Source organism: Eulemur rufifrons, chromosome 20, assembly GCF_041146395.1.
Source record: "Eulemur rufifrons isolate Redbay chromosome 20, OSU_ERuf_1, whole genome shotgun sequence".
NCBI classification, from domain to species: Eukaryota; Metazoa; Chordata; class Mammalia; order Primates; family Lemuridae; genus Eulemur; species Eulemur rufifrons.
This window is the reverse complement of record NC_091002.1, coordinates 35,326,679-35,352,326: the sequence shown is the minus strand read 5'-3', so window position 1 is coordinate 35,352,326 and position 25,648 is coordinate 35,326,679. Positions and strand designations below refer to the sequence as shown.

At 42.1% G+C, this 25,648-nt stretch overlaps 1 protein-coding gene across 1 annotated transcript in view; it reads right to left on the bottom strand.

The window, feature by feature from the left end:
* Nucleotides 1-25,648, bottom strand: part of SPTLC3 (serine palmitoyltransferase long chain base subunit 3) — a 132,035-nt gene that overhangs the window by 29,041 nt on the left and 77,346 nt on the right. Inside the window, exons 7-9 of the mRNA XM_069495936.1 lie at nucleotides 22,403-22,508; nucleotides 14,871-15,090; nucleotides 7,548-7,674 (exon numbers count right to left, since the gene is read on the bottom strand). Coding sequence (XP_069352037.1) covers nucleotides 7,548-7,674; nucleotides 14,871-15,090; nucleotides 22,403-22,508 — 453 coding nt within the window. The remainder of the gene's footprint in view (nucleotides 1-7,547; nucleotides 7,675-14,870; nucleotides 15,091-22,402; nucleotides 22,509-25,648) is intronic.

Sequence of the window (25,648 nt, the reverse complement as noted above, 5' to 3'; positions counted from 1 at the left end):
TGGCTACTTGATTATAAATGAATCAAACGTTTGCATGTATCTAACTGAAAAAAGTGGTTTTGTAATTCAGAAAGTTGATGATTATCCCAACAGCCCAGCATGAAGCAACAGCTAGGAGAGACTTGATTAAATCACAGACAGTATGATTTTTTTCTTATAGCCATTTTGATGAAATAAGGAATGAGCTAGCAAATAGAGTAATCCAAATTTAAGTGCTGGCCTGTTAGTCATAGCTAGAAGCACTCCAACTATTCCTGTCTCTCATTAAGTTTTACATTTCAAAAGACTGATGTTACACAGAAATTCTAAAATATCCAAGAATTTAGATCTTCAGATAAATGGGTCTGCAGATCTAAAAACTGCACATTAGCAAGAAGGCAGAGCAAGTGTTTGATGAGATACATAAGTAGTTGCTATTTCATCCTGATATGAAATTTAAAGTATAATGAGAAACTTAGTATCTGATGTTCAATAGATATAATAGGTTGAGCAGATAATCTTTTCTCAAAAAAATGCCAATGTCATTTCAATACCATGTCATCAAAATTGTAACAATCATGGCAGAAAGATGAGTAGTCAAAAGGAGGGTGATAATTATAGTGCAAAACCACCCAGATCCCACATAATTATAGGAAAAGCCATTCTTTCCAAGTTATGAATATGAAATATTTTGTCATAAGTTATTCCTGTAATAAATCAACACTTAGCAATGTTGTCCACTGGGGATTTCCTTTCTCACCAAATTTATTCTACCAACTGAAGATGCATTAAAGAGAAAAAGAATTTAAGTAATTATAATAAATACTACCTTATCCATCCATGTTATTAAAGAAATGGCAGTATCTCTGTCAGATGCCTACTATCAAATCAAATAATATAATCAATGTTGTGACCATAACTCTTAATGACTTTCCATACTTCAAAAGTTATATAAAAGCCCGTGCACTTCATGAGCAAATTGCTATTCCTATTGCCAAAGTGGTCACAGGTATTTGGGAGCACAGGTGAGATGCTTGTAGTAACTGCGTGAACAGGGTTGAAGTTTTGACTTAAGCAGAGGTTTAAAGCTGCAGATCAAAACATGTTTCATGCTTTCCTTTTTGGGGGTTTCTCTTATTCTTCTGTCTGTTCTTTCTCTTCCTTTTTTTGCTAGGTCCTTTACCTTAGTCTGCATTGGCAAGAATTCCATCCTTTGTTCTGTTTAGTTTTCCTCTGCACAAATGCTCTCACCTGTTTCCTTTCCTTTACATAGACACATGGTTATCAAACTTGAGCCTGCTCCAGAATCAACTGGAGGGATGGTTAAAACATATTGCTGACCTCAACTCCCAGAGCTTCTGATTCGGAGATACTTTGTTGCAGCCCAGGTGATGCTGCAGCTGCTGATCCAGGGACCACCCTTTGAGAATCACCTTGTATAATGACCTTGTAGTCACCCTCTCCCTCCCATCTTCATGAAATGTAAAATGACGACTGGGGACACGTGGACAACTTTCCCCCACATCAATGGCATATCGATGTAATGAGCAAAACTAGACATGCACACAGGCAAGAATTACAAGGAAGAGGCTGACCTTGGTGAGCAAGTTCAGTTATTCAGACGGATGATAGTAAGTATTCAGAGTCTGCTCAAGTCTTTTGATGAAAAGATGGCCCTGAACAGATATTTTATTAGCATCTACATTATGGCACAACTGAGACTTAACATATTTCTTTTCAACCCAACTTGAGAAATTATATGTATTGAAGGCCTATCATGTGTCAGGCACTGTGCTGGTCGCCAGTGATAGAAAGATGATACGGAGATACGACGGTTTCTAGTTATAATGAATCCACCATCCCATTCGTGTCTGAGGAGGGAGAGAATGACTCCAAGGTCATTATACAGCAGTGGTTCTCAAAGGGTGGCCCTGGACCAGCAGCTTCAGCATCACCTGAGGCTGGTTAGAACCTCAACAAGCATTTCATGCAGGAATCTCTGGGGAGTGGGTGGGGCCAGCAAGCTGTTTTAACCCCTCTTCACCTGTATCAGGTGATTCTGATACAGGCTCAAGCTTGAGAAGCATGATTCTATATAAAGGAAAGGCAACAGGTGAGGGTGCTCACGCAGAGGGAAAGATAAAGAGAACAAGGATGGGATTCTGGAAAATATGCACAGGGGAAGAGGCCTAACAGGAAAGGGGAGGAAGAAAAAACAGAAACATAAGAGGAAAAACCAGAAGAGAAGAGCATCTCTACAACTAAGAGAAGACTGTTTTCAAAGAGAGTCAATGATGTGGAGAGGTCAAGTCTCCTCTGACAGGGGAAGAAGGAGGGTAGATCTACAAAGGACAGTGACCTTTGTCCACGGAGCAAAGGGGCAGGGGACAGGCCACAGGAGCTGGAAAGCGCGTGGGGAGCAAGGCCAGGAAGCAGGCACCAATAGGTCACTCTTTTGAGAAGGTTTTCTGCAATGGAAGGGATGAGGCTCTGTGGCTGTTTGACGAGGAAGAAGGGTGAAGATGAGGGAAACCAACAAGTTCATGGTTGAGAAAAGGGGCCAGTGCCTTTAGAAGGTGGAAAGAAAAAGAATCAAGCTCAGAGATGTGAAAGAGATCAGAGTTGTTTATTTGCTGAGATAAAAAAAGAAAGAGAAGAATTCTGTCTTTTAATACTGCAGTCTCCAACTCCCAGGCTGCAGACCAGTACTAGTCCGTGGCTTGTTAAGAACCAGCTGCATAGCAGGAGGTGAGGAGTGGCCGAGCCAGTGAAGCTTCATCTGTATTTACAGCAGCTCCTCATCACTTGCATCACCGCATAAGCTCCGCCTCCTGTCAGATCAGTGGCAGCATTAGCCTCTCATAGGAGCTCGAACCCTACTGTAAACTGCACATGCAAGGGATCTAGGTTGTGCACCCTTTATGAGAATCTAATGCCCGATGATCTGAGGTGGAGCTGAGATGGTGATGCTAGCGCTGGGGAGCAGCTGCAAACACAGATTATCATTATTAGCAGAGAGGTTTGATTGCACACTAAGTATGATGCACTTGAATCATTCCGAAACCATCCCCAGCCCTGGTCCGTGGAAAAATTGTCTTGCCTGAAACCAATCACTGGTGCCAAAAATGTTGGGGGCCACCGTTTTAATAAATACCTGTTGAGAATCTGTGCTTGCCAGGCACTGCTCTCAGGGTAATAAATAAAATAGGCAAAATGCTTGTTCTCCTGGAGTTCATAGTCTAGTGCAAGAAAACAGACAATTAGCAGATACATGTATAGTTTGTCAGATCCTCAAAAATGCATAAAGATTAAAGCAAGGCGGGGAGAATTAGCTGGACAGGAGGGTATGCTGTTTCGACTAGAGCCGCTTCCCTAATAAGGCAGGGGAGAGAGATGAGGGAAGGGAGGAGGTGAGCCATGAAGATGTTGGTCAGAAGCGCAGCTCTAGAGGCAGCAGCAAGTGCCACGCCCTTCTGCAGGAGCTGCTCCCTGCGTTCTAGGAAAAGCAAGGATACCAGCTGCATGCAGTGGGCTGAGCCAGGGGACTGGTGGCGGGAAACATGGGGAACCATATCCTGAGAAGCCCAAAGGCCACAGTCTGGACTCTACACTGAGGAAGCTCGGAAGCTGTTGGAGAGTTCTGAGTGGGGGAGGGACATGGTCTCAGTTATGTCTTCTTCTTTTTTTGGGTTTCTTTTTTTAAAAGATGATTTTGGCTTCTGTCTGGAAACAAGCCATAAAAAGGCCAGGGCAGAAGTGAGGAGAATATTCAGGAGGCTACTCTAGTAATCCAGGTGAGAGGCGATGGAGAGAATGGCAGAGATGTAAGATGTCACCAGATTCTGGACATATGCCAAAGGACATGCTGCAGGATTTGCTGATAACTGTGTCAGGTAGCTGTAAGATCTGAGAGAAAGGGGAGAATTCTAGGATGGGTAAAGTTATGAGAAAATTTGGAGAAGGAAGGGAAGAAAACAGATGAGTTAAAAATAATTGTGCCTTTATTGAGTGATTACTACCTATCATCATGCTATGTTCCTTATCCATAGTATGTCATTTAATCCTTCTGACAACCTCTGCATACAATGAAGGAACGGAGGCGAGCAAGTTGCCTGTGATGGAACAAGTGGCCAGCCAGGCGCCGGGCCCCATGCAGTCTGGCTGCAGAGCACACCCCGTTAATCATCCACACAATCCAACCTCTATCTTCTCTGAGAAGTGAAAGGTTACCCAGAGTTGGGGGAAGGGGCTAGAGTGAGATCGGGAGCTCAGAAAGAAGGTTGGCTGATTAATTGAAAAAAATGTACATCAAAGATTTAAACACTAATAAGACAACTATCGACAATGCTTTCTTTAGGGGAGTTGTTGTGACTTGTGGCTCACCCTCCTGTGGCTGCTTGCGCCACGTCTAGGTAAAGAAAATGACTGAGCTGCAATCTTTCCGGACCTCTCCAAAAGTAACCTCAATCACTGAGCGATCCCTTCAGCGGCCACAACTGGTGTGGAACTGATTCCGGCTCCCAGTCCCATGAGATAAACATCCCCATGATCTTATTTAGCATAAACACTGACCTGAAATCGAGCAGGCTGGCAAAATGGAAGTTGAGTCATGACATATTTATTAAGCCGAGCACTGAGTTTGACACTCAGAGGAACACCAAATTAATTCAAGACACATTTCTTGCCCTTAAGGGGCTTACAGCATTGGCTTGGCTAGAGGACCACCCAACATCCATTAGGATGGAGAAATCAAATTTCCACTTTGGGCTCATTGCACTGCACAGAGTGACAGGCCAGGAGATTAAAAGGGCCCTGGTGCATATGGAACGCACGCCCGGCCTGCAGCCCCTCAGCCTGTGCGCATTAACTCCACAAGCAGCCTGGCTGCAGAGTGAAGGTGGCTGTTTGTGCATAAACATTGTCATTTCACTGGGACTGCTATTTCATCTTTGAACCTTGGCATCAAAGGAACACTGACCTTATTCCTGTAGCTTGCTTTTCTTTGAAGCATATGGCTTTGCATTGCAGATTAAAGTGAAGACATTCATCAAGGAACAGATCTGGCCAACCGCTCCCCAAACTCAACCCGAAACAAAGCCTTGAAAGGCTCCAATCACGGTTGCAATGGAGTGGGCTGAAGATGAAGGCTTGAAGCCGGGCTCCTCTTTCTCAGATCCTGTAAAGCAGCTTCCGCAGGACACAGTGCATCCCTTTGAGCTTTGGACAACTCTGCCCTGAGAGTCAGTCTATCTCTGCAGAAAGGGGTGAGCTAATGCAATATTCCCAACCTGTCCTGCTCATTTTATTTAAAGCAGGCATTGTCGTAGTAAATGAGGCCAATGTGATCATTCACTGAATCTTCTGAATTCTTCAAAAGATATGTCAGGCAGAACCACCTGAAACTTGGCTGATGATTCTGTCAATTTTCTTTTCTACGACTTTTCTTTGTTCATTTCTTTGAAAAGGAACTGTCCTGTCTTTCTCTCTGGTTCTCCTATCTTGGCTCTAAGAAAGAAGACCATATACATAGTATTCTCTGTTTTTTTGTTTGTTTCTCTTAAAATGGCAAGAGGAGTAAATAAGAAGTTTTAACTGTGAGGTTAAAAAAATAACCAAATAATTCTTTAATTATAAGGCTAAGAGAGAAGCAAGGGAAATATCGCCCACCTCAGGGGGAGAAAAATTGATGACAGATGATTATTGAAGGACAAATTATCATAGCTTTAAATATAATCTTTCTGCAGATCTTCAACTACGATCAGATAAACAATGAGTTTTGTCTGTGATGAAGCAGTAAACCAATCCAGAGGAGGGAAGGAAATGATTGTAAAGTTCCATACATGTAAGTCAACTGATTCTGGTAATGTCTACACTAAAGGGTGTAAGAAATTAGTGAAAATTCTTGTTGAGACATAGGCTAATTTTCAGAATAATGCTTTCCTAATTACTCATCTTTAAAACAAGACCAAAGGATAATTCTGGTCATTAAGAGACAATTTACTTAACTTGCATTTTTTCTTAAATCTCAAATAATTGATTTTCCATTAAGAAATACTTGAAGTACAAGAAGATAATTAATATCACTTTGTAGAAAGCCAGTGGTTCCAGATTGTTTTTTTCATACAACCTGGAAGCTCAAGTAGGAATGAATGCCACTCCTATAGCTTCAGTTTTAAAAGTTTGAAAGATACCTGCTTATCCAATATCTGCATCCTTTAAAACATCCCCCACTTTTTGGGGTGTGGCCATGTGACTAGTTTTGGCCAGTGGGCTGTAAGCAAGGTGGTAAGTGTCACCTCCAGGCTGACCCTCCCTTTGGTGCCCTCTTGTACCATGAGGCCTCCCTAGGCTGGATGGCCATTTCCTTCTCACAAAGACCATTCAACAAGATGCAGAGTCATAAACCCGAAAGTCAAGCCTGGACGAGACCCTAGAGATCAACCAATCACTGCATTCTATATGGAGGGGAAAAAGTCCTCCTGCAGGCCATTTTCCTGCTTTAGCGAAAAAGAAAGTTTTATCTTTCAAATAAGTGTCCTGTGGAGGACTGGGGCTCAGGAGAAGGGCCTCAGGGGCTACCAGCATGGAGGTAAGTGAAGATACTACTTCAACCAGAAGAAAACAAAATAAAAAAAAAAAAGAAAAAGATACTACTTCAACCATACTGACCTTGTTCATATCTGTTTTATATAGGCAGCTTCTGTAAAATTTGTATGTAAATAAAGTATTCTGTTGCTTTAATAATATTGAAGACCGACAGATTTCCCCATCCTTCTACTGAAATAGCAGACTTGGAAGGTTGCACTGAACGACGGAGGGCTTCACGCCAGCTGGGAGGTGGGGTGGGCCACGTGGATTGTACAGCTACTGTGGGGCTACTACGAATTGCTACTTCCATAAATGTGCTCGCTTGCCTGGCAGCAAGAACTGCCTTGTTCATCACTGTGTCCCCACCGGTATGTGACACATAGTAGAAGCTCTATAAACTATCTCTGAGAGACACAAGGGGAGTTCGAAGAGGCTTTAATGAATTTTTCAAAAGGAAGATTAAGTTCAGTTGGGTCGAGCAAAGTAGCACCATTTAGTTGCGGTGACCCACTGGCAAAGAAATGGCTGGAAAGTTATTATGTGTGTGTTTTGTCCACGTATCTTCAAATGGTCAGTGGTGGCTGTCCCCTGCCCAATCCCTGCTTATAAAAAATAAAAGGATTTAAAAAATTGAATATTAAATTGACTATTTTGGTCTCAAGGGAAACACAAGTGACAGCCCCAAGCGAGCACAGGCAAACACACACACACACACAGAGTGTTTGTTTCATTTTAACAGAATTGATCACACAAAATTATCCAAATTTGAACACAATGAGGTTAATTAGAAAGTTTTCTTTGCTTTAATAAAGGATCTGTGTGTGTGCGCTAACAGCAGTTTTAGTACCATTTATCACATGGCTTGATTTACAAATAAGACAAAGGTGTGTAGTTGAGCAGGGGGAAGATTGGGCAAAAGCGAGACAGAGAGGTCGGGGAGAGGAGTTCCTGGGAGCTGTGCTCTTTGCAGACCCTCTTACCTTGTGTGGTTCCATCCAGTCCCATGAGCAATTTCATGGATCTGATGATTTGCTCTGCTATCGGGGGGCTCATGGATGTACCGTAAACAGCACTATGCGAGTGAACCCGTAAATAATCCACAAGGTCCTTAAATAAAGGGAAGAAACCCAAAAAAGAAGGCAAATAAATCTCAGTGTTGGTGAGAATCACATCTAGTCCCACACCCATCCATCAAAGCAAAAGACCTTTGCGCTCACAGCTCAAGAGATGAATATGGTCTGACTTTCAGTGGGCATCACCAAACTATTTATTTTTCCTGCCTCCTTCAATATGTCTTTCATTCTAAATCTCCTCTCCCACTCTTCCTTCTTCTCTGACTTCCTTTCTCCCTCTTCTCCTCCACTTCGAACTGCTAATTCCTTTTGATTCTTTGTTTCTTCCGTTCCTCTAGTTTCCTTCCTTCTACTCTGGTTCCCTCTCTCCCTCTTTTCATTTCAAGGTCTACATTTAAATCTTTTTCTTCTCTTTCATTTACTAAGCATGGTGTTTCCTTCCTTCCTTTCTTCCTTCCTTCCTGTTTTCCTCTCTCCTTTCCTCCTACAATCTTCCCTTCCAGCAAGTATATTCCAAGAACTTTCCCTGGGCTGTGTCCTAGATATGTGTGGGAGTCCTTGACATCCATTATCCATTCATGTAATTAAAATTAAGCTTCTGCCTATTCTTTTATTTGTTGAATCTCATAAAAACACCTGGGTGTGCCTTCCCCATACTTAAAGAGTGTGGGTGTGATGCTGGCCTGACTTAAGGCTTCAGCCACATGGCATCCAGGAAGCTCACTTTGGAGGATCTGGGACACCTCAAAGAGAGCAGCAGTCATTTTCCAGAGTAGCTACAGCCAGCCTGTCCCTCACAGCTCTATCCAGTACTCCTAGTGGGCAGCAGCAGGGATTTTCTTTCTCTGTTGAGAGCAAATACCTCCCCACAGGATGCTGGGAGAGCCGAGAGAGAGAGAGAGAGAGAGAGAGAGAGTAGGTGAGTCACAAGAAATGGATGATGGAGGCTCATGTGAACTTGTGCAGGAAGGGAGTGTTTCAAGGGTGTGATCTGGCCATCAAGGCTGGGTAGATGTGGACAGATGCAGAGGAGTAGAAAGGCATGGACATGTGTTAAAATTAGGAACAAGGATGGTATCTTATGGGCAAAGAATGGTAAGAGTCAATTGGGAGGTAGAGGAAGAAGCTAGTGCTTCTGAAACACGGTGATGGGGGCTTGTTCCTTTCGGGGAGGTACAACCCAGGAGTTATAGGCTCTGGAACCCATTTGCTTGGGTTCAAGTCCTGGCTTTGCCACTTGCTGCTATGTGACCATGGGAAAGTAACTAACTATCTCTGCCCTAGTTTGCTTCTCTGAAAAGTGAGAAAATAGTAATACCTACCTCAGAGTCATTAGGAGGGTGAAATGAGTTAATACACATACGTGCTTAGAAAAGTGTCTGGTACATAGTGAACACCTGATGCTGCTGATGACTATTGTTAATGAATGGCCAGTTAAAAGGTTCTCAGAACTGGGAGCATGGGGTGGGGGGAAGGGACCAAAATATAAAAACTCCTTGGAGTGTCTTTATTCCAGCTCCCTCATTCCGCATAGGGTAACGTTCTATGGTTATGTAACTACACATTCGTCCACCCAGACATCAAACCAAAGATTTTCAGCCCAGCTCTTCCTGCATTCTTATAGGAGGCCTGTGGCAGTAGGAGTGACACAAAGGAAAAGAGAGACATTTTAAAGAAGTGAGTACTGAGACTTGATGACAGATCTAATGACTCTGAAGAGATAATGGGGCTAGAAGCTGACATGATAGCTGATAGTCATTGGCTGCTTAAGGCTCCATTTTAAGAACTTTGCATGTGTTAACTCATTTAAGCTTCGTAATAATTCTATGAAGTAGGTATTATTTTTATCCCCATTTTAGAGATGGCATCACCAAGTCACAGAGAGGTCTAGAAAATTATTCAACAAAGGTGGTAGAACAAGGATTTGGACCTAAAGAATTTGACCCTAGAGTCCTTGCCCTTAGCCCCACACTCTCTTACTTCTCCAGGTTTCTCTCCAGAAGAGCAAGCTTGGCATGCACGGGGTGGGGGCCCAGGAGAGCACAGAGACCAACCCGTGCTTTCAACCCTGTGGTGCTTTCCTTAATCCACAGAGTTTGTCCCCTTTTTGTGGGGGTTGGGGGGAGAATTACTAATATACTCAAGTCTGTAAAGTAGTACGAAACCACATATTGAATTGCATCAGTCTCAAGATGTTTCATGTCTCTCTCTCTTGTTTCTCCAGAAGGGTCTGAAACCCCCTTGAGAGTAGGGATGGAGTTATACACATCTTTAAAAATCCACAGCGGTGGGTACTTAGCAGGGGCCTGGCGAATGCTGGTGGTCCAATGGAGAGCAAAGGGCTTTCAGAAACCGAGGAAGGATGGTGAGGGTCCTGGAAAGACACAGCAGGTGCGAGGCTGCATTCTTAGGAACAAGCATAGCAATATTCTTAGCTTGAGGGGCAGCGCTGACAAAGGTCAGACAAGGAGCCAAAATAAAGCTCCCTTTGATCCCTCAAAGGGCACTTCCCAATGTTCCCAACCCCTGATTTTTCTTCACATATTGAGAAATTTTATCAAGTCAAGGTCATGAGCATTCTTAGTTTGCATAAATACCTCATCAGTGCAGCATCACTCCCTTTGAATGTTAAGACTGTCTTGCCCACAGTCTTATTTTTTTTGGACTGAGTCCACTTTCTCTCAGAGCCTGAGTTTGCAAATGGGAGTTAATTTGCTAGTGTGGTTCAAAAAGTGGGGCTCTATGAGCAACTTCTGGAGAGTGTCAAGGAAAGCCTTAATTCGCAGCTACTGGTGCCCTACTTTGGTTCCCCGATTGGGCACCATGAGCCATGAATTAAGAGTTGGCTTTGGTTTTTTGCAAGGCGAGTCTGGGTTGTGTCTTCTTTCGGGGTGGGTTAGAGGTCTCCTCATACCAAGGTTTCCAAGTCCATTTGTAAGTTCAAAACCCTGATTATTTTCTCTACTCATAGGCCTGGAGTTCAAGGCCAAGGGTGGCTTTTTGAGAGGAAATCAGACAAGAGGCTCTTAGAATAAACATCTTGGTGCTCATTCTCTGACCCCTATTTACTTCAAAGAGCTGTTAAATATAGCCAGGGTCTGGCGTCAGGGCAGAGCTGGCTTTTTTGAGGGGTCTGCCTTTCCCTGGCACGCAGCCTGCTGGGGCTAACACTCACCCCAAATTCAGCTGCCCTGTCCCTCTTCCCCCTTCCAGAATTCCAGCTCTGCAAGCAATCCATCAAGAGGGCCACCTTTGCTTCATTCATCTGCAAGTCTCTGCTCAGCCTCTGGGGGCTGTGGAAACCAGTGGTTAGCATCAAGCGTGCAAGAGGACTCAAGATCCATGCCTGGAGAAAAATTAGGGGTCTGCAGTGTTGACCACAGCTTCCCAGCAACTGGATAAATAAAAATTTTTAAATATAAAAGTAAGAAAACCTAGCCCCATCAGCTCAGGCTTTCTTCAAAGAAGCCATTTATGGCCTGGAGCTCTGAGAGGTGGCAAGAAGTAATTATCTGACATTTCATTGGGAAGGTCTTGAACAAAAAAAAAAAATCCTCTGAGTCGGGCTGTTCCCGGTGCATCTCCAGCAGCTCCAAACTCAAAGTAAGCAAAATAGCGAAATCTTGCTGGCTCTTGAGAGATCATGTTAGCAGTTTCTATGAGGTGGGAAAAGAAGGCCACAGCCCACCAGTAAGCTCCAGTTAGCAAAGGTGAATTTGTAGGACCTTTCGTGAGGGGAAAGATGAGGCCGGAATAAAACCTCTAATCTCCATGGTAGTACCTTCACACCAAACCCATTTTTCCTTCTTGTTTGTTTCCAAATATTTTTCTCCTATATGAATCATCTGGTTGCTAATGTATAAAGCTCTAACCTTGGCCCACTCCACAAAAATTTCTAGAACTTCCTTGATACTATTATTGGGATTATTGTCCCTCTACATCAATATTAACATCACCATTTAAAAAGAGAGTTAAGAGCCAGATTTTTTTTTATCTTTTGCTATATTTTTGGACCCAAGTGATTATTTTCAAATCTCAAGATTTATCAAGAACCCCACAGGCATAGTGAAATTGAAATTAGAGTTTCGGAAAAATGTCAAGTCTGAGTGTGTGTACTTTAACATTTTTTATGGTTAATTTTGTTGCTTTTGCATCCATTGGTTTAGAATCCTGGATATTTTGCAGTACCCGCCCCCCCAAATTGAGATATATGTACTACAAAATATCCAGGATATATATTAATATACATAGATATAGATATACACACATGTACATACATGTATATATAAAATGAAACTCTGAAACTCTGAAAATTGTACCCTAATTATTTAAACAGATAAGTAGAAAGATTTTTTTAAAACAAAAATCTTTAGTGCTTGCCCAATCCTATGCCTTTCAGTTAAAAATCGTAGTTTAAACAGACTCAAAGTGAAAATTCTTCACAAAATCATCCAAAGTTCGGGGGAATAAAATACATGATTTAAATAGAAGCTACACATAATTTAAAATTAACAGAATTTTTAAAATTAAAGCTACAGAGGAGCAGTCCCATTGAATCATGGGCTCATTAGGCTGGAGGGAAAACAATTTATCTGGGTTTACCATGGTCTCAATCAAGTCATTCCAGATAGAAGTGGATCTGGCTGATTTTTAAATCATTAGGGAATGACACATACATGCACTTTCTCAAGTGCCCTCTTATCTCCTGTTCACCCTCCAGGTCTTGGAAACTGTCCTGTGTTTTCAAGGTTTTGCATCTTGCTGTTTTAGGGTGGAGTATCTCAGTATAGGCTAATGGTATATAGCACAGGCGTATCTCAGTATAGGCTAATAGTATATAGAACAGGCGTATCTCAATATAGGCTAATGGTATATATACCACAGGCGTATCTCAGTATAGGTTAATGGTATATAGAACAGGCATATCTCAATATAGGCTAATGGTATATATAGCACAGGCATATCTCAGTATAGGCTACTGGTATATATACCACAGGCGTATCTCAATATAGGCTAATGGTATATATAGCACAGGTGTATCTCAGTATAGGCTAATAGTATATATAGCACAGGCGTATCTCAGTATAGGCTACTGGTATATAGCACAGGCCTATCTCAGTATAAGCTAATGGTATATATAGCACAGGCGTATCTCGGTATAGGCTAATAGTATATATAGCACAGGCGTATCTCAGTATAGGCTAAGGGGCTTCTGCCAAGCACTATAAATACTATACTAGCTAATTCTTGCTGCCATCTAGTGATAGATTCAAACACTGCACTATGGCGTGGAGCGAGAGAGGAGAGGGGAAGAAGACGAGGAGGAATGAACGATGGAGCCCTCTGAATCCAAATATGCACAGAATCAGCATTTTAAAGGGTAAGAAAATGAACAGATGTACATACTTTTTCTGCACCGTGATTAATGTAAATAGTATTAATTTTCACAATTGCTCAGCATCCAGCCCAGATGCACAGAAGTTATGCAGATAAGAGCGTCTACACTTTCAAAATACTCCAACTGACTTCAGGACAGAGAGGACGAGAGAGAATCACAGTGACCTAGTCCTTGTTTCAACTGGTCACGAGCCTTTGTTTAAAGTGGGTATCAAATGAAAGACCTCTAAGGAGAAAAATGTGACATCCACCAAATTTGACAACATTTCAAGGACCTGCTTGCTTCAGTTTATTCAGGTGCCTTTAGTTCAGGAAACAGAGTTACGCTTGGTTAGGAATTTTGTAGCTCAGAACTGCTGCTAAAGTAATCACAAAACCATAAGGTCACAAAGCAATGTAGCCGGGATGAAGGAGCTCCTAAATTTGAGACCCTCTGATCCCCACTGCTTCGACAGTCTAGGAAGGGAACATTTAACCTTTCACCAGATTTAGCTGAATTTTGTAAGATCCCGAGCATTCCCTATGTTTTTAGCATTACCCAGCTAATTCCCACAGGCCAGTGGAAGGAGGATGAAAAACAATGCTTTGAGCCCGGAAGAAAAGTGCTTATTGAAGGGTAAAGACCACTTAAAATTCTGGACATTTTAAGCATCTGTACGTCTCACGGCAGGGCGAGTGGCCGAAATTAAATCTGTTGTTTTAAATCACAGGCTTTCAATGACAGCACTGTTTGCTGCCGCACTCCCTGGCTTGTCTAACTGGTTTACCAGAAGTCTCTCGTTCCTGTTCACCATAATGGATAAGGAATCGGGGATTTTTGTTGATGCCACCTGCAGGCATTGGTGTGGGGCCTGCCGTGCCACCCGCAGCAGAGCCAAAATCACTGTCACACAGGCTCTCTGGGACAGCTGTGGGTTTGTCTGAGATAGCTTCAGGATTCAGTAAGGGTATCCTCTAATTGAGCAGGCAACTGGCTCCTTTATACCTAAAACCCAAGCTTAAATATTTGATTTCCTTTTTCTCCTTCCTTTCACTCTTCTTTTTAAATTTCTCTCAAACATTTATTGTTTTATAGTCACAGACCTATTGGTGATACTTAGGGCTAACACTCACTTAATGGTCTAATCCCATCAAATCAGAATTTTTAAGGCATATAGAGAAGATATTAGAGGATGACAAGTTTGACCTCTGGTCTTTCCAACATTGTGGGAAAAGGTTATTTTTGCAGAGAAAATAGGTTAAAAGTACATTCATCATCCTATCACTGTTTTGATTAAAACTCTTGAAATCCACAACTTGAAACATAGGGTCAACCTCCTTAATATCTGACCTTTGCCCACAGTCACTATTACCTGCTTTGTGTTTTTCATACCACCAAAACCAGACTACTTACAGTTCTTGTAACATCTCCTTGTCGCTTCTGTGGCTTGGAATACATTATTCCCTGTTTATGAAATATAACCCCCCATCATTTGTCTACAAGACTGACATCCATTCTAAAAGATGTCCCAGATTCTACCCTGCAGAGTTAATTATTCCTCTCCTTTGTATACTTTGTACCTTGCGTACACCAGCATTGTCATTTTATTATGCCACGACCATTGCCATTTTATTATAATGTGGTTACTCTTCACATTCTCCTCCTCACTATTAGAGGGTGAGCTCCTTGATGTTCTGGGCCTTACCTGGCTGTGAACCCACTGTAGCTAGGCCACTGTGATCAGTTAAGGTGTGGGAACTAAACTGAAGCTTTCGCAGAATTCAGAGAAGCCCTGCACACTGTGTCCCCAGGGTGTTCAGATTTTAAACAGACAAAAGAAGTCCCTCTCTTACCTTCCTTCCAGCTAGGTAACCTCCTGAGGCTCCAAAGCTTTTGGTGAATGTACCCATGAGCACATCAACTTCTCCAGGGTCTATTCCAAAGAATTCTGTGACACCCCGGCCGGTTGGGCCCAAGGCCCCGACACTGTGAGCTTCATCCATGTAGAGGTAAGCCTTGTATTTCTTCTTTAGAGCTATGATCTGGGGCAGATGCACGATGGAACCTTCCATGCTAGGGTAGAAGCAGAAATGCTCATAACTAAAAAATACACTCCTGGGAAGCTCTGTGAGTCTCCCCATCAGTACATCCTAGACAGGATGACAGAGATATGCCTTTCCTTTCTTCTGAAGGCGTGTTTTACTTGGCTGCAACAACCCTCTCAATCTTGCAAAGCTGCTTGGGCATTTCTGTGCTACTTCAATAAAATAACTTGCATTCAATAGATTTGAGTGCTTTGGGTTGTTACAGCTAATTCCCAAGTAAACAGTTAGCTCACTGCATTGTTGATCCCATTTATTTGTAAAGTTACATTCTAGTGTAACTAGAATGACCACTCTGGATTCTAGGTATTCCTCTAGATTTAATTACATTGCTCCTGGTGAGCCACTTTTTTCCACCCGCCATTGCCTATTTGGTCAGATCTGTTTGACGGAAACTCAGTGCTTGAATTGCCAAAGATTAAAAGAGGGAATTAAAAACACATAAAAGAACTTTACGACATCATCGTATTCATTAAATCACAACGGAAAGTCCTTAGGACTTCCTGTTCAGTACTCACTGCAAGTCTAAGATTTATTTGAGGCACTTGGTATGTCCTTTCTTTCTGTTTCTTTAGGAACAGATAGTTGAGAGAGCATCAGAATCCTTCGAAGGGTTTGTTAAAACACAGATTGCTGAACCCCAACTTCAGATCCACTCAGTTTCTGATTCGCTAGGTCTGGGGTGGGCTGAGAATGTTAGTTTCTAACAAGCTTCCAGGAGATGCTGACACTAATGGTTGGGGATCACACTTTGAGGACCCCTGCTATAGATGGACTCTACCCTTTCATGGTATTGTAAATTGCAAAAGCACTTCAAGACCTCTGGGAAAGGGAAAAAATATAAAGTCAATAAAGAAGTAAAATTACAATTTATATTTACACAGCACCTCTGAGACTCAATGGATTTAAAAACACTGACTCTCATCAGTTCTCAGAACACTTTGTAAGCTGTGTCTACACTGCACACAGTTTTGACTGCACTGACAGGCAAGTTCTAGGAAAACAGACTCACACACTCACCACACAAAGGAACTTGTCAAACAATTCAAGCAACCCTTCAGTTTAGTTCAAGAAATAATCAATTGAACCAAACAGAGAGTTGAACTTCTCCCTTTTTCTTAGTTTATTTATTAGATTAAATTTAATGTATTAAAAAAAATAAGCTGAAATGTTAGGGCGATTTCATCAAAACAGTCCAGTTGGTTGTGTGCACAGTTACCCAGACTGTGGTTTGCAGAGAGTGTGGTGATCACTGCCTGTAGCATTTGTGTACTTCGCAAGGTCATTTTGGGTGGCTGAGCTCGGATTTTAATGAAACAAAGACCAAATAGAGTTGTCTTTACTTATGTAAGTTTCTGAGTTAATTCCAACGCTTTCTTAAATTAATTGCTTGTTAAAGTTGTTTCCATCGATGGGGAGGCAGTCCGGCCACCTGACTGCCTAAGCTTAGATAATGGTCATACCACTTACTGTGAACCTGGGCAATTTATATGATGTCCTCTGCCTCAGTTTCCTTATATGTAAAATAAGCATGATGCTGGGCCCCTCCTTGTAAGGTCTTTATAACGACGACCAGAAATCATGCTTGTAAAGTGCCTGACCGCTAATGAGCACTCAGTGAATTGTTATTGCTCATGGGAGGAGGAGCTTAGGAGGAAATGGTTGCAATGAGACCTAACCTGAGAAATTGGGAGCCCTTGACAATGCTCTGCATTGACTCTTTTAGGAATGAGGCATGTGGGTGTCACTGTGTCATATATGACAAATGGCCTCAAGTCCTCAGAATTCTAGAAGTTTCTTCTAATCTTTAAAATGTTATGAGTTGGTAACACAAATATGCTAAAAATCTGACATGCCACAAACAGCCATTCTTTGTTCTGGAACTGAATTTGGCAGGAGCCAAAGTTAATGTTGAACAGTGTTTGTAGACACTATGGGCAACTAATTAACCATCCTTCGATGGGGCTGGTCTAGCTGATGTTAGGAGCCTGCCCACCTGGTTTATATTTCTTCCTCTAAGATTAATGACTGTACAATACTGCTGATTTCTGGGGTTAATGCAGGGCACACATAGAGTCCTAGGGAGAAAAGAATTATATTCACCCACACTAAGGTTTCATTTTCTCAATGTGATCAAATTTGAGTTGAACCTTTTCCTATGGTGGGGCGTTGAGTCTGGTGCATACGTAAAAAGGCTATCTATGCTACTCCTATGAATTGTGGTCAAAAAACAGTGCCAAAAATGATATAGAATACAAAAACAGCATTTTATGCTCTTTTCCTGAATGGAAGGTTGTGTTTTTCTTTTGACTTCAATAGAAGAAAAACAACTAAAAATACAACTGTAAAAGATAATTCTACCAGTTAATTTGAAGCTCTGTGCAGAAACTTGAATTATTCTTAAAACAGCAAGCCAGTGAATAATTTCTTTATATCTTTTCTATTACATAATGTATTAGCTAAGTGACAAATCCTCTTTTTGAAATCTCCCTCTCACCACCTTTCCCTCTACATATAAACCATATTATCCATTGGAAGGACTGAGAATTAAACCACTGGCTAGCCAACTTGCATGGTGGAAAAATCTCCTTGGTGGGCCCCAAGTACAACCCAAGACAAGAAAGGAAGGTGGAAAGAGAGAAAAAAGGAGTTGAGATTAATTAAAAATAAGTACTGTTTTCTTATTCTTATAAGTTTAAACCATAGAGATATAGGATATAGTTTACCACTGAAGTTCTCGATCTTTAAACTAAATTATTTTTGGGGAAGAGGACAGATTACATTCTTAGAGTAAATGCCATTCTGAGACTTCAGCATATGTTTATACATGTATTTGTTTTAGAAGGGCTGAATATTATTTCTTGATTCATTTTATTTTGTAAGTTTGGGCTCGGGTAGGCTAGTTTATGTCCCAGCTTATTTGGGACACCTCACCCCTAGTATATTTTGAATAATTTTGAGATTTCTCAACCACTATGAGTTGACAGGAAATCAATACTTCTCAGAGACATGAAACTCAAAAAATGTGACTTTAAAACAATACTTAAAGGAAAATACAGATCAGAACACATTAAAATAATAATATTGTACTTTTAAACCAAAAATCATGAAGTCATGGAAATTTAGATTTCAGGTTTCAATCCCCCTATTTTACAGATGAAGAAACTGAAGCCTAGTTAGATTAATGGTGAAGGTCAAATGGGTGACCTTGCATTTTCCATGTTTACTTCATTGGATATGGACACATGGGCTGACTCTTCTATTTACACTGAGCCTTTGTACCACTAGGGCCATCTGGTTTTATTCCCAGCTCTGCTGTATCTCAGTTATCTGTTCTGGGACACATTATCTAGGCCTCTGAGCCTCAGTTTATTTATTTTCACAATAATCTTAGGGGTACTTGCATGCTTACTCAGGATTGCACATGTGAAATGTTTAGGAAGGAGCAGACACATGGTCAATGTGAGTTTCTTTCTCTAACACCTGCCTTCTGGGTGGATGGAGACCAAACAGCCTTACTACGTAGACAGCTTATCATTTTCCAAGTTGCAATTTCTTTAGCTGAAAATAAATGTAGGCTGGATACAGTGGCTCACACCTATAATCCTAGCACTCTGGAGGCCAAGGTGGGAGGATCACTTGAGCTCAGGGGTTTGAGACTAGCCTGAGCAAGAGCAAGATCCCATCTCTACTAAAAACAGAAAAAATTAGCCAGGCGTGGTGGTGCGCACCTGTAGTCCTAGCTACTTGGGAGGCTGAGGCAGGAGGATTGCTTGACCCAGGAGTTTGGAGTTGTAGTGAGCTAGGCTGATGACACTGCACTCTAGCCAGATTGGCAGAGTAAGATTCTGTCTCAAAATATAAACAAATAAAATAAATGCAATGATGAAGATAGTTACCCTTAGTTGTGGGCTTTCTATGGGCCAGGCATCTGCCAAACACTAGCTTATATGATCTCATTTAATACTTACAAAGGTACCCATGGAAGGCACACAGCTATAGGTGGTGATATCAGGATTTGAACCCAGGTCCCAGGCTTGCCTCCAAATCCTGACTTCTCTACATTCTCCATATAAATAATAATCCCTATGGATAGTGACATTATTATTATTACTTTTGTGGAGTTTACTGACTTCTTAGTCTTGGTGTCTAGCCTTTTCTATCTTGATACTTGCTGATTTGGTTGACTCTCTTGGAGTTACGAGAAAATTGGTATCTGTGGGCTCTATGGTGGAAGTACTTTTCCCATGGTGGCAGATCGGAAGTAACGGAAAAGAAGTCTGGGAGTTAAAATTTAAAGGAGGCTATCAACAGGTATGTGTCCCTAACATACCTCTAAAAAGTGGAAGTACATTTATTCAGTATTAATTTCACTTTCCTAACCCTGACCCTTTGGAAAAACTTGTGGGAAATAATCCCATCTTCCGGTGATAGTCACAAATGATAACACTGATATGAAGGCTTTTACTTTGAGGTTTAGGGCTCTTGAACTTCCCTCTATGCTAGCCTTATTTTATAGATGAGGAAATTAAGGCCCCAAGAGCTACTGATACCTGTTGAAGAGGTGCCCTGTCTCCTATTTATGAACAAGGCCTTTTAAGTCATGGTCTCATTTAAAGATAAGATTCCTGTGTGGGTGAGATAAAAAGAACCCTTTGTCAAGTCAAGTTCATGGAAAGTGGAGACTTGGCTCTTTATCGATGCCAGGTTGGCTAAGCCGTTGCAGTAGATTGCCTCCAAAGATGGCTCCCTGCAAGTCCCTCCCATCCTCATGTACACAAGCTGATCCTCCCATTAAGAGACAGTGTCTACGTAACATTCTTCTGAATCTGGGTGGCCTCATGATGTGCTTTGGCTAATAGGAGGGGCAGAAGTGATGCTGTATCAGTCCTAGGCCTGGCCCTTAAAACACTAGGAGCTTACACTTTTGCTCTGTTGGAAGCCAACACCATGTTGTAAGGAAGTTCTGACTAGACTGTTAAATGAGCAGAGACTATATAGAGAGAAGGCCAAGAGGAAGAGACCAAGGCCCCTCAGGTGAGAGCCAGTACTAAGAGCCAGATGTGTGAATGAGGTTACCTTGGATGTTCCTGCCCCAGCCAAACTCTCAGCTGAATGCAGTCCCATCAATGAGCTCCACTCAACACCATGTGGATCAGAACTTCCCAGTTGTTCCAGACAACCCACAGTAGCACAGGAAATAATAAATCATTGCCGTGTACACCACTATGCTTTGAGGTGGTTTGTTACATGGCAGTAGATAACAGAGCAGTCACTAATGCCAGTGCAACCTAAATTGTGGTTTGGAGTCATACTGGCTTGGAGCCCAGAGTCCACACCTGGCTCCCTTGTCCTTTTGTTATGGTGGGATGCAGGCCTGGCATAGCATTAACAAGTCCTGCTGCTGGAGTGGTTTCTCTGTGTAGGTGTTGGAAATATTTGCCAGTAAAATGCTGGTGGTCCACTTACATTTTAGCCATGATCAAAGAGTTTAAATCCTAAGTTTCCTTTAGAGGAGCCGAGTTCTGTTTATTTGCAGTTGGGTTCTGTTTACTCTGGTTAAAGGAGATGCCCAGTCTGCTCTCCCTCAGCTGATCTGTCCTCCCACTAGTCCAGGCCTGAATGACAGGTGTTTAGATAAAGACTGTTTGCTTCCCTCCCAGGCTGGCAGCTGGCACAGATCACACATGGAGAAAGATCCATGCTTGATGTTACCACAATCCACAGTCAATATGAGCTTATTTCTTAGAAGTAGCAAATTTAGACCTAGCGATTATTCTAGAACAGGGTTTCTCAACCTTGGCACTGTTGACATTTTAAGCTAGATAATTCTTTGTTGTGGGAGGGCTGTCCTGTGCATCAACATCCCTGGCCTCTGCCCACTAGAGGTTAGTCATACCCTACTGCAGTTGTGGCGACTGGAAATTGGCAAGTGTGCTTGGATTAGGGGCAGGAGCAAGAGCACCCCAGAGAACCACTGATCTAGAGTGACCTCAAAGACATCATAAACAGGACCTACTTTTCGGGCTGACTATAGGAAGTACTGACAAGTGATGCAGTAAGTGGGCTATCAGAAACTGGAAATGCCAACTTTGCAACCCTATAGTAGCACTGGGAATACCCAGACCACTGGCTGCTGGGCCATAAGTATTGGAGTTTATATATATATATATATATATATATATATATAAAATACCATGCTTATTATTTTAAATTTAGGATAATGCACCTCTTTTTCCAAAAGGGATGGAGGCACACTCCTGCTATTGCTTGTTATTTATTCATTCATGTAGCAGAAACGGTGTGTACTCAGCAATTGATCAAATTAATGGGCTGAAAGAAATTCTACGTCTCTCTTCAAGTCTCTTTTGCAGCCCCATTCCTCCTCCTTGGGAATTTAAACAACCCTTACTTGCTTCCTTTTAATGTTTTTCACTTTTCTAGCATGATCTCACAGCAAATATCTCCCTCAATTCCTCTAACATCAGGCTTGTCGGAGAATTGATTTAGGAGTGGGCGCTCTGAGATATTTCTTTGGTTTATGGATGAAGGCATCCAACAGAATAAATACTTGGACACAATTTCCATTTCAGTAACTAACGATAATAAATGAAGACAGAGAACGCAGCATATTCAATTACAACCTTCAATATAAAAGTGCAGCTCTGAATGGCTTAGTGGGTGTTTCCTCTGCTCAGCTTAGACGAAAACTCAGGCCTGAGCACATCTTCAGATGCTAAGATCATTCCACCCCCAGGCCCCAGCTCTGGAGCAAGAATGGCACTCTGGGTTAGTCCTAACTTGAAGAAAATAGGCAGGCCTTCTGCATTCTAATGCCAATCAATGGCTGGATTCAGCAACTGCTGGGTTTGGGTGCACTGTCCAGGTAGGGGCACCTGGGCTGTCCATCGGCAGCATCTATTACAGTCATATAGGCAAGGGGCATTCTAATGTTGAATAACCCAGCTGCAAAAGGCCTTTGAAACTGTGAGGCAGCCAAAGGTAGTGGAAGAATCAATGCAAGTTAGCAATGCCGTGTGAGGATATTTCTGGGGAAGCCTTCACAAGCATGCCAGGTTCCAAGGTGCTCTACCGAATGCATGGAGTCATTGAACGTACAGGTGACCCAAGGTCTGACAGCCTCCACTGGCTCTGTCTCAGATCTCTCTGTAATACTCATATCTAACTCATTTCTCCATTTAGCTAGGAAAGATCAGCCTTCCCCCACTGGTCAGCCTGCTGCAGGCCTCACAGTGTTAAAATACCTTCTGTTACTTACATACCTGTAGATACCTTCCACTAGGATAAGAATTTTTTTCCAAGCTCTGCGGGTTCGAGGCTGGCCATAGATGACAGCATCTCTCAGGAGTTTCTCTAGGCTTTGTGCATCTTTAAATAATATCAAAAAAGAAATTGAGTCATGAGAGGGTTTTTCTTTTCCTCCCCCATTTTCTTTCTCAAGGAGACATCAGATTTTGTAGGTCTGCAGACCTAAACGTCCAGACAGCAAAGTCAGAATCAGAGAACACCTAGGGAGAGAGAGGCAGAGGTCTATTTTTCAGTAAAACTTAACTACGACAAGATGAATAGCCAGGTTTGCGCAACTAGGCCCAGCAAACCCACACCAGAGGTGCATGGTTTCCGGAGTGTTACAAATCTCTCCCCTCCTGCCTTAGATTGAAATTCTACAGCAAATGCATCGCTTAGGTTAAACTTTGTTGCCAGGTTAAAATGAACTCTGAGAGATACAATTAACTACCCCTTGCCAATTGTTTAGATGTACGTGTGTTAGAATTTAGCTGAGTTTGCACGGCTCTCACTTCCTACGCTTTGGGACTTGGTTTTTGACATCCTCCTACCTCAGACATTTCAAAACTTTAAGGCAGTGGACAGTTAGTAGTGCTCTTTTGCAAAATATTTGGAAACCTATGGATATATGAATAATAGCTCATAATTATTGAGCCCTATCTGTGTGCCACGCACCCTTCTAAGCCTGTTCTCTGACATAGCTCATTTAGTACTCACAAGAACCCGCTGGAGGAGGGACTAGTGTTATCTCCGTTTCATGGCTCAGGAAACCAAGGTGCAGAGGGGTTTGCCATTTATTTACCAGTGATCCTCAACCTTCAGTGTAAATAGGAATCACATCTGGGACACTAACTAGCTCAAAGGCAGACTCCTGATCTTTCTAATCAGAGATTCTGAATCAGTTCATATGGGATGGGGCCCAGGAGTTTGCATGTTTGGGGTCTTTGAACCCCCAAATCCATAACAAAGCCAGATCTCTATTTTGAGCTACACAATGTTTTTCCGGCCACTTTTTAGACAAATCTAAGAGTCCCTCAAATACATTTCCAGGATGGAACTTGTGGCAGATTACATTATTAGCCTCATTTTCCACCTCCTCCCTTCCCATTCGAGTCCTTTGCTATGTGACTTTGCGGTTTGTCCCACTAAAGAAGTGGAGGACATTTCCCTGGCTCTTGACTTGAGTTCAGCCAGTGACAAGCTTGGCTAACAGGATGCAGAGAAGAGATGGTTTCCCAGCTCCAAACCTAGGTCTGAAGAGGCCTTACATATTTCTACTCTTTCTCTTGTGCTTCTGCTAGTGACAGGAAAAGAACATGCCCAGGCTACCCGCTGGTCCCAAGATGGCCCCAGGAGAGGACGAAAGGCACGTAGGGCACGGTTACCCCAGCCCACCTGCAGTCCTGAGTGAGAAATAAGTGCTGATTGTTGCATGCTACCGAGGTTTTGAGGTTGCTTGTTCTTACGATAGTTACCTAATACAACCTCAAATGGCCCTTCTTGATCTAGCCTCTGCCTATCTGACATAGTTTCTCAGCCTTCCCCAACACACAGCTTCCAACTCTCCTACGCACTTTTTCCTCTTGTCTGACTAGAGATCTCCCACTCATCACACCAGTCTCAACTCAAACTCTTCTGGTCAATGATACAGACCAGAGTTCAAGGCTTCCTCCTTGGTGTCCCTCAAGACTCATCATGTTACTCATTATTTGCCTCCCTGTCTCTCCTGCCACTGAAGGCAGAGACCTCATCTTCTTCCTCCTTCTAGCCCTAGTTCTAGTACACAGCATTAGCGCTACATCAATATTGGATATTTGAATCAATTTTCTTTTCATGGAGAAAGAATGTCATAGACCGAAAGACAGGAAAGGAAATGCCACTTTTAGATCTAAATAAGAATGATTAGAGAGGATAACTGCCTCATGTCTGCAATCAGGAGATTAAGGCAGTACATGGGCAACGTATGTAACCTGCAATTCTGTATCCCCCATAACAATAAGATGAAATAAAAAAAAATAAAAAATAAAAAAATTAAAAAAAATAAAAATTCTTTCTCACACACACACAAAAAATCATATTTTTAAAATTAACTGTGTTTTGTTTTAAAGGCAGGTAAGGGCACCACATCGTTAACCACTAGATGGCACCCAAGGAAACAAAAAGCAGCTTTCTCGTTTTGAAATGTTCAGGGATAAGAAACTTTCATTTGTATTTATGGATATCTTGTTTTCACTTTTGTTTTGGGTTGAGTTCCCCAAATGTTGAAGCAACATTTGACTTGCTTGTGATTGGGGGAACCCGTCTTTCTTTTCTCTAATCATAGTCCTGTTAGCCTCTGAATGGAATAAAGAGATGATGAACAAAAGTATTCTTGTTTAAAGAATGCTTTCCCTTCTGGGACTTGGAATTTATAAATTTTTGCACGGAAATGACACACGATGAGTGTGGCTCCAATGCCGTAGGAATAAAAACAAACCAAAGTGAACTAGCAGTTATTATAAAATGAATATTCTAAAATTTGGAAAAACCTGTAAATCTAGAGGCTATGTATTCTTTTTGCTTCAGAAAAGATCACATGCATGCTACAGGGTTGGTCCAGGATTAGTTTTCAAATGAACACCACTAGTCCTAAAGAAAAGTTTCTCTCCATTCTTTTAATAACAAGCAGGACATGAAATCAACCCTTTAGGTGCCATGATGTGTTTTGTGTATTTTATGCATTTTGCACAAGGAAGCAAGAGGAATCTCAGTCTCTTCGAAGTCGGGGACCTCAGTGTGTTTGATCTGAATGGAGAGTTCCATGGGGAGAGGCTTTGGGTGAAGTTCACAACTCTAAGGTCCATACACTGCAATCCTTGAGCAGAGGGAAAATCAATTAGCCATTTTTCCCCTGCAAAGGAAGAATTCACTGACTTCTTAGAAACCTAGAAACTAGACAGGGAAAGGGATGACTTCACTTAGCGTGGATTCTGGACCCATGTTAGTCTCTGGTACTTTCCTTCCTGGTTCTCTGGGTCTAGCTCTCCAAGGTTACAGCATGTGGGTTACAAACCTGTAGGATTCAGGGGATTGTGATTTATGTTTCTGTAGGCCTTATGGGAGTATACTGTTTCAGCAAGCTGCATGCTAACATCTGCAAGGGATTTTTTAATAATGATGCTTATTAAAGCACTTACACTTGCATTATATTAATCCTCATGACCCTCTGAGAAGTAAGGGAG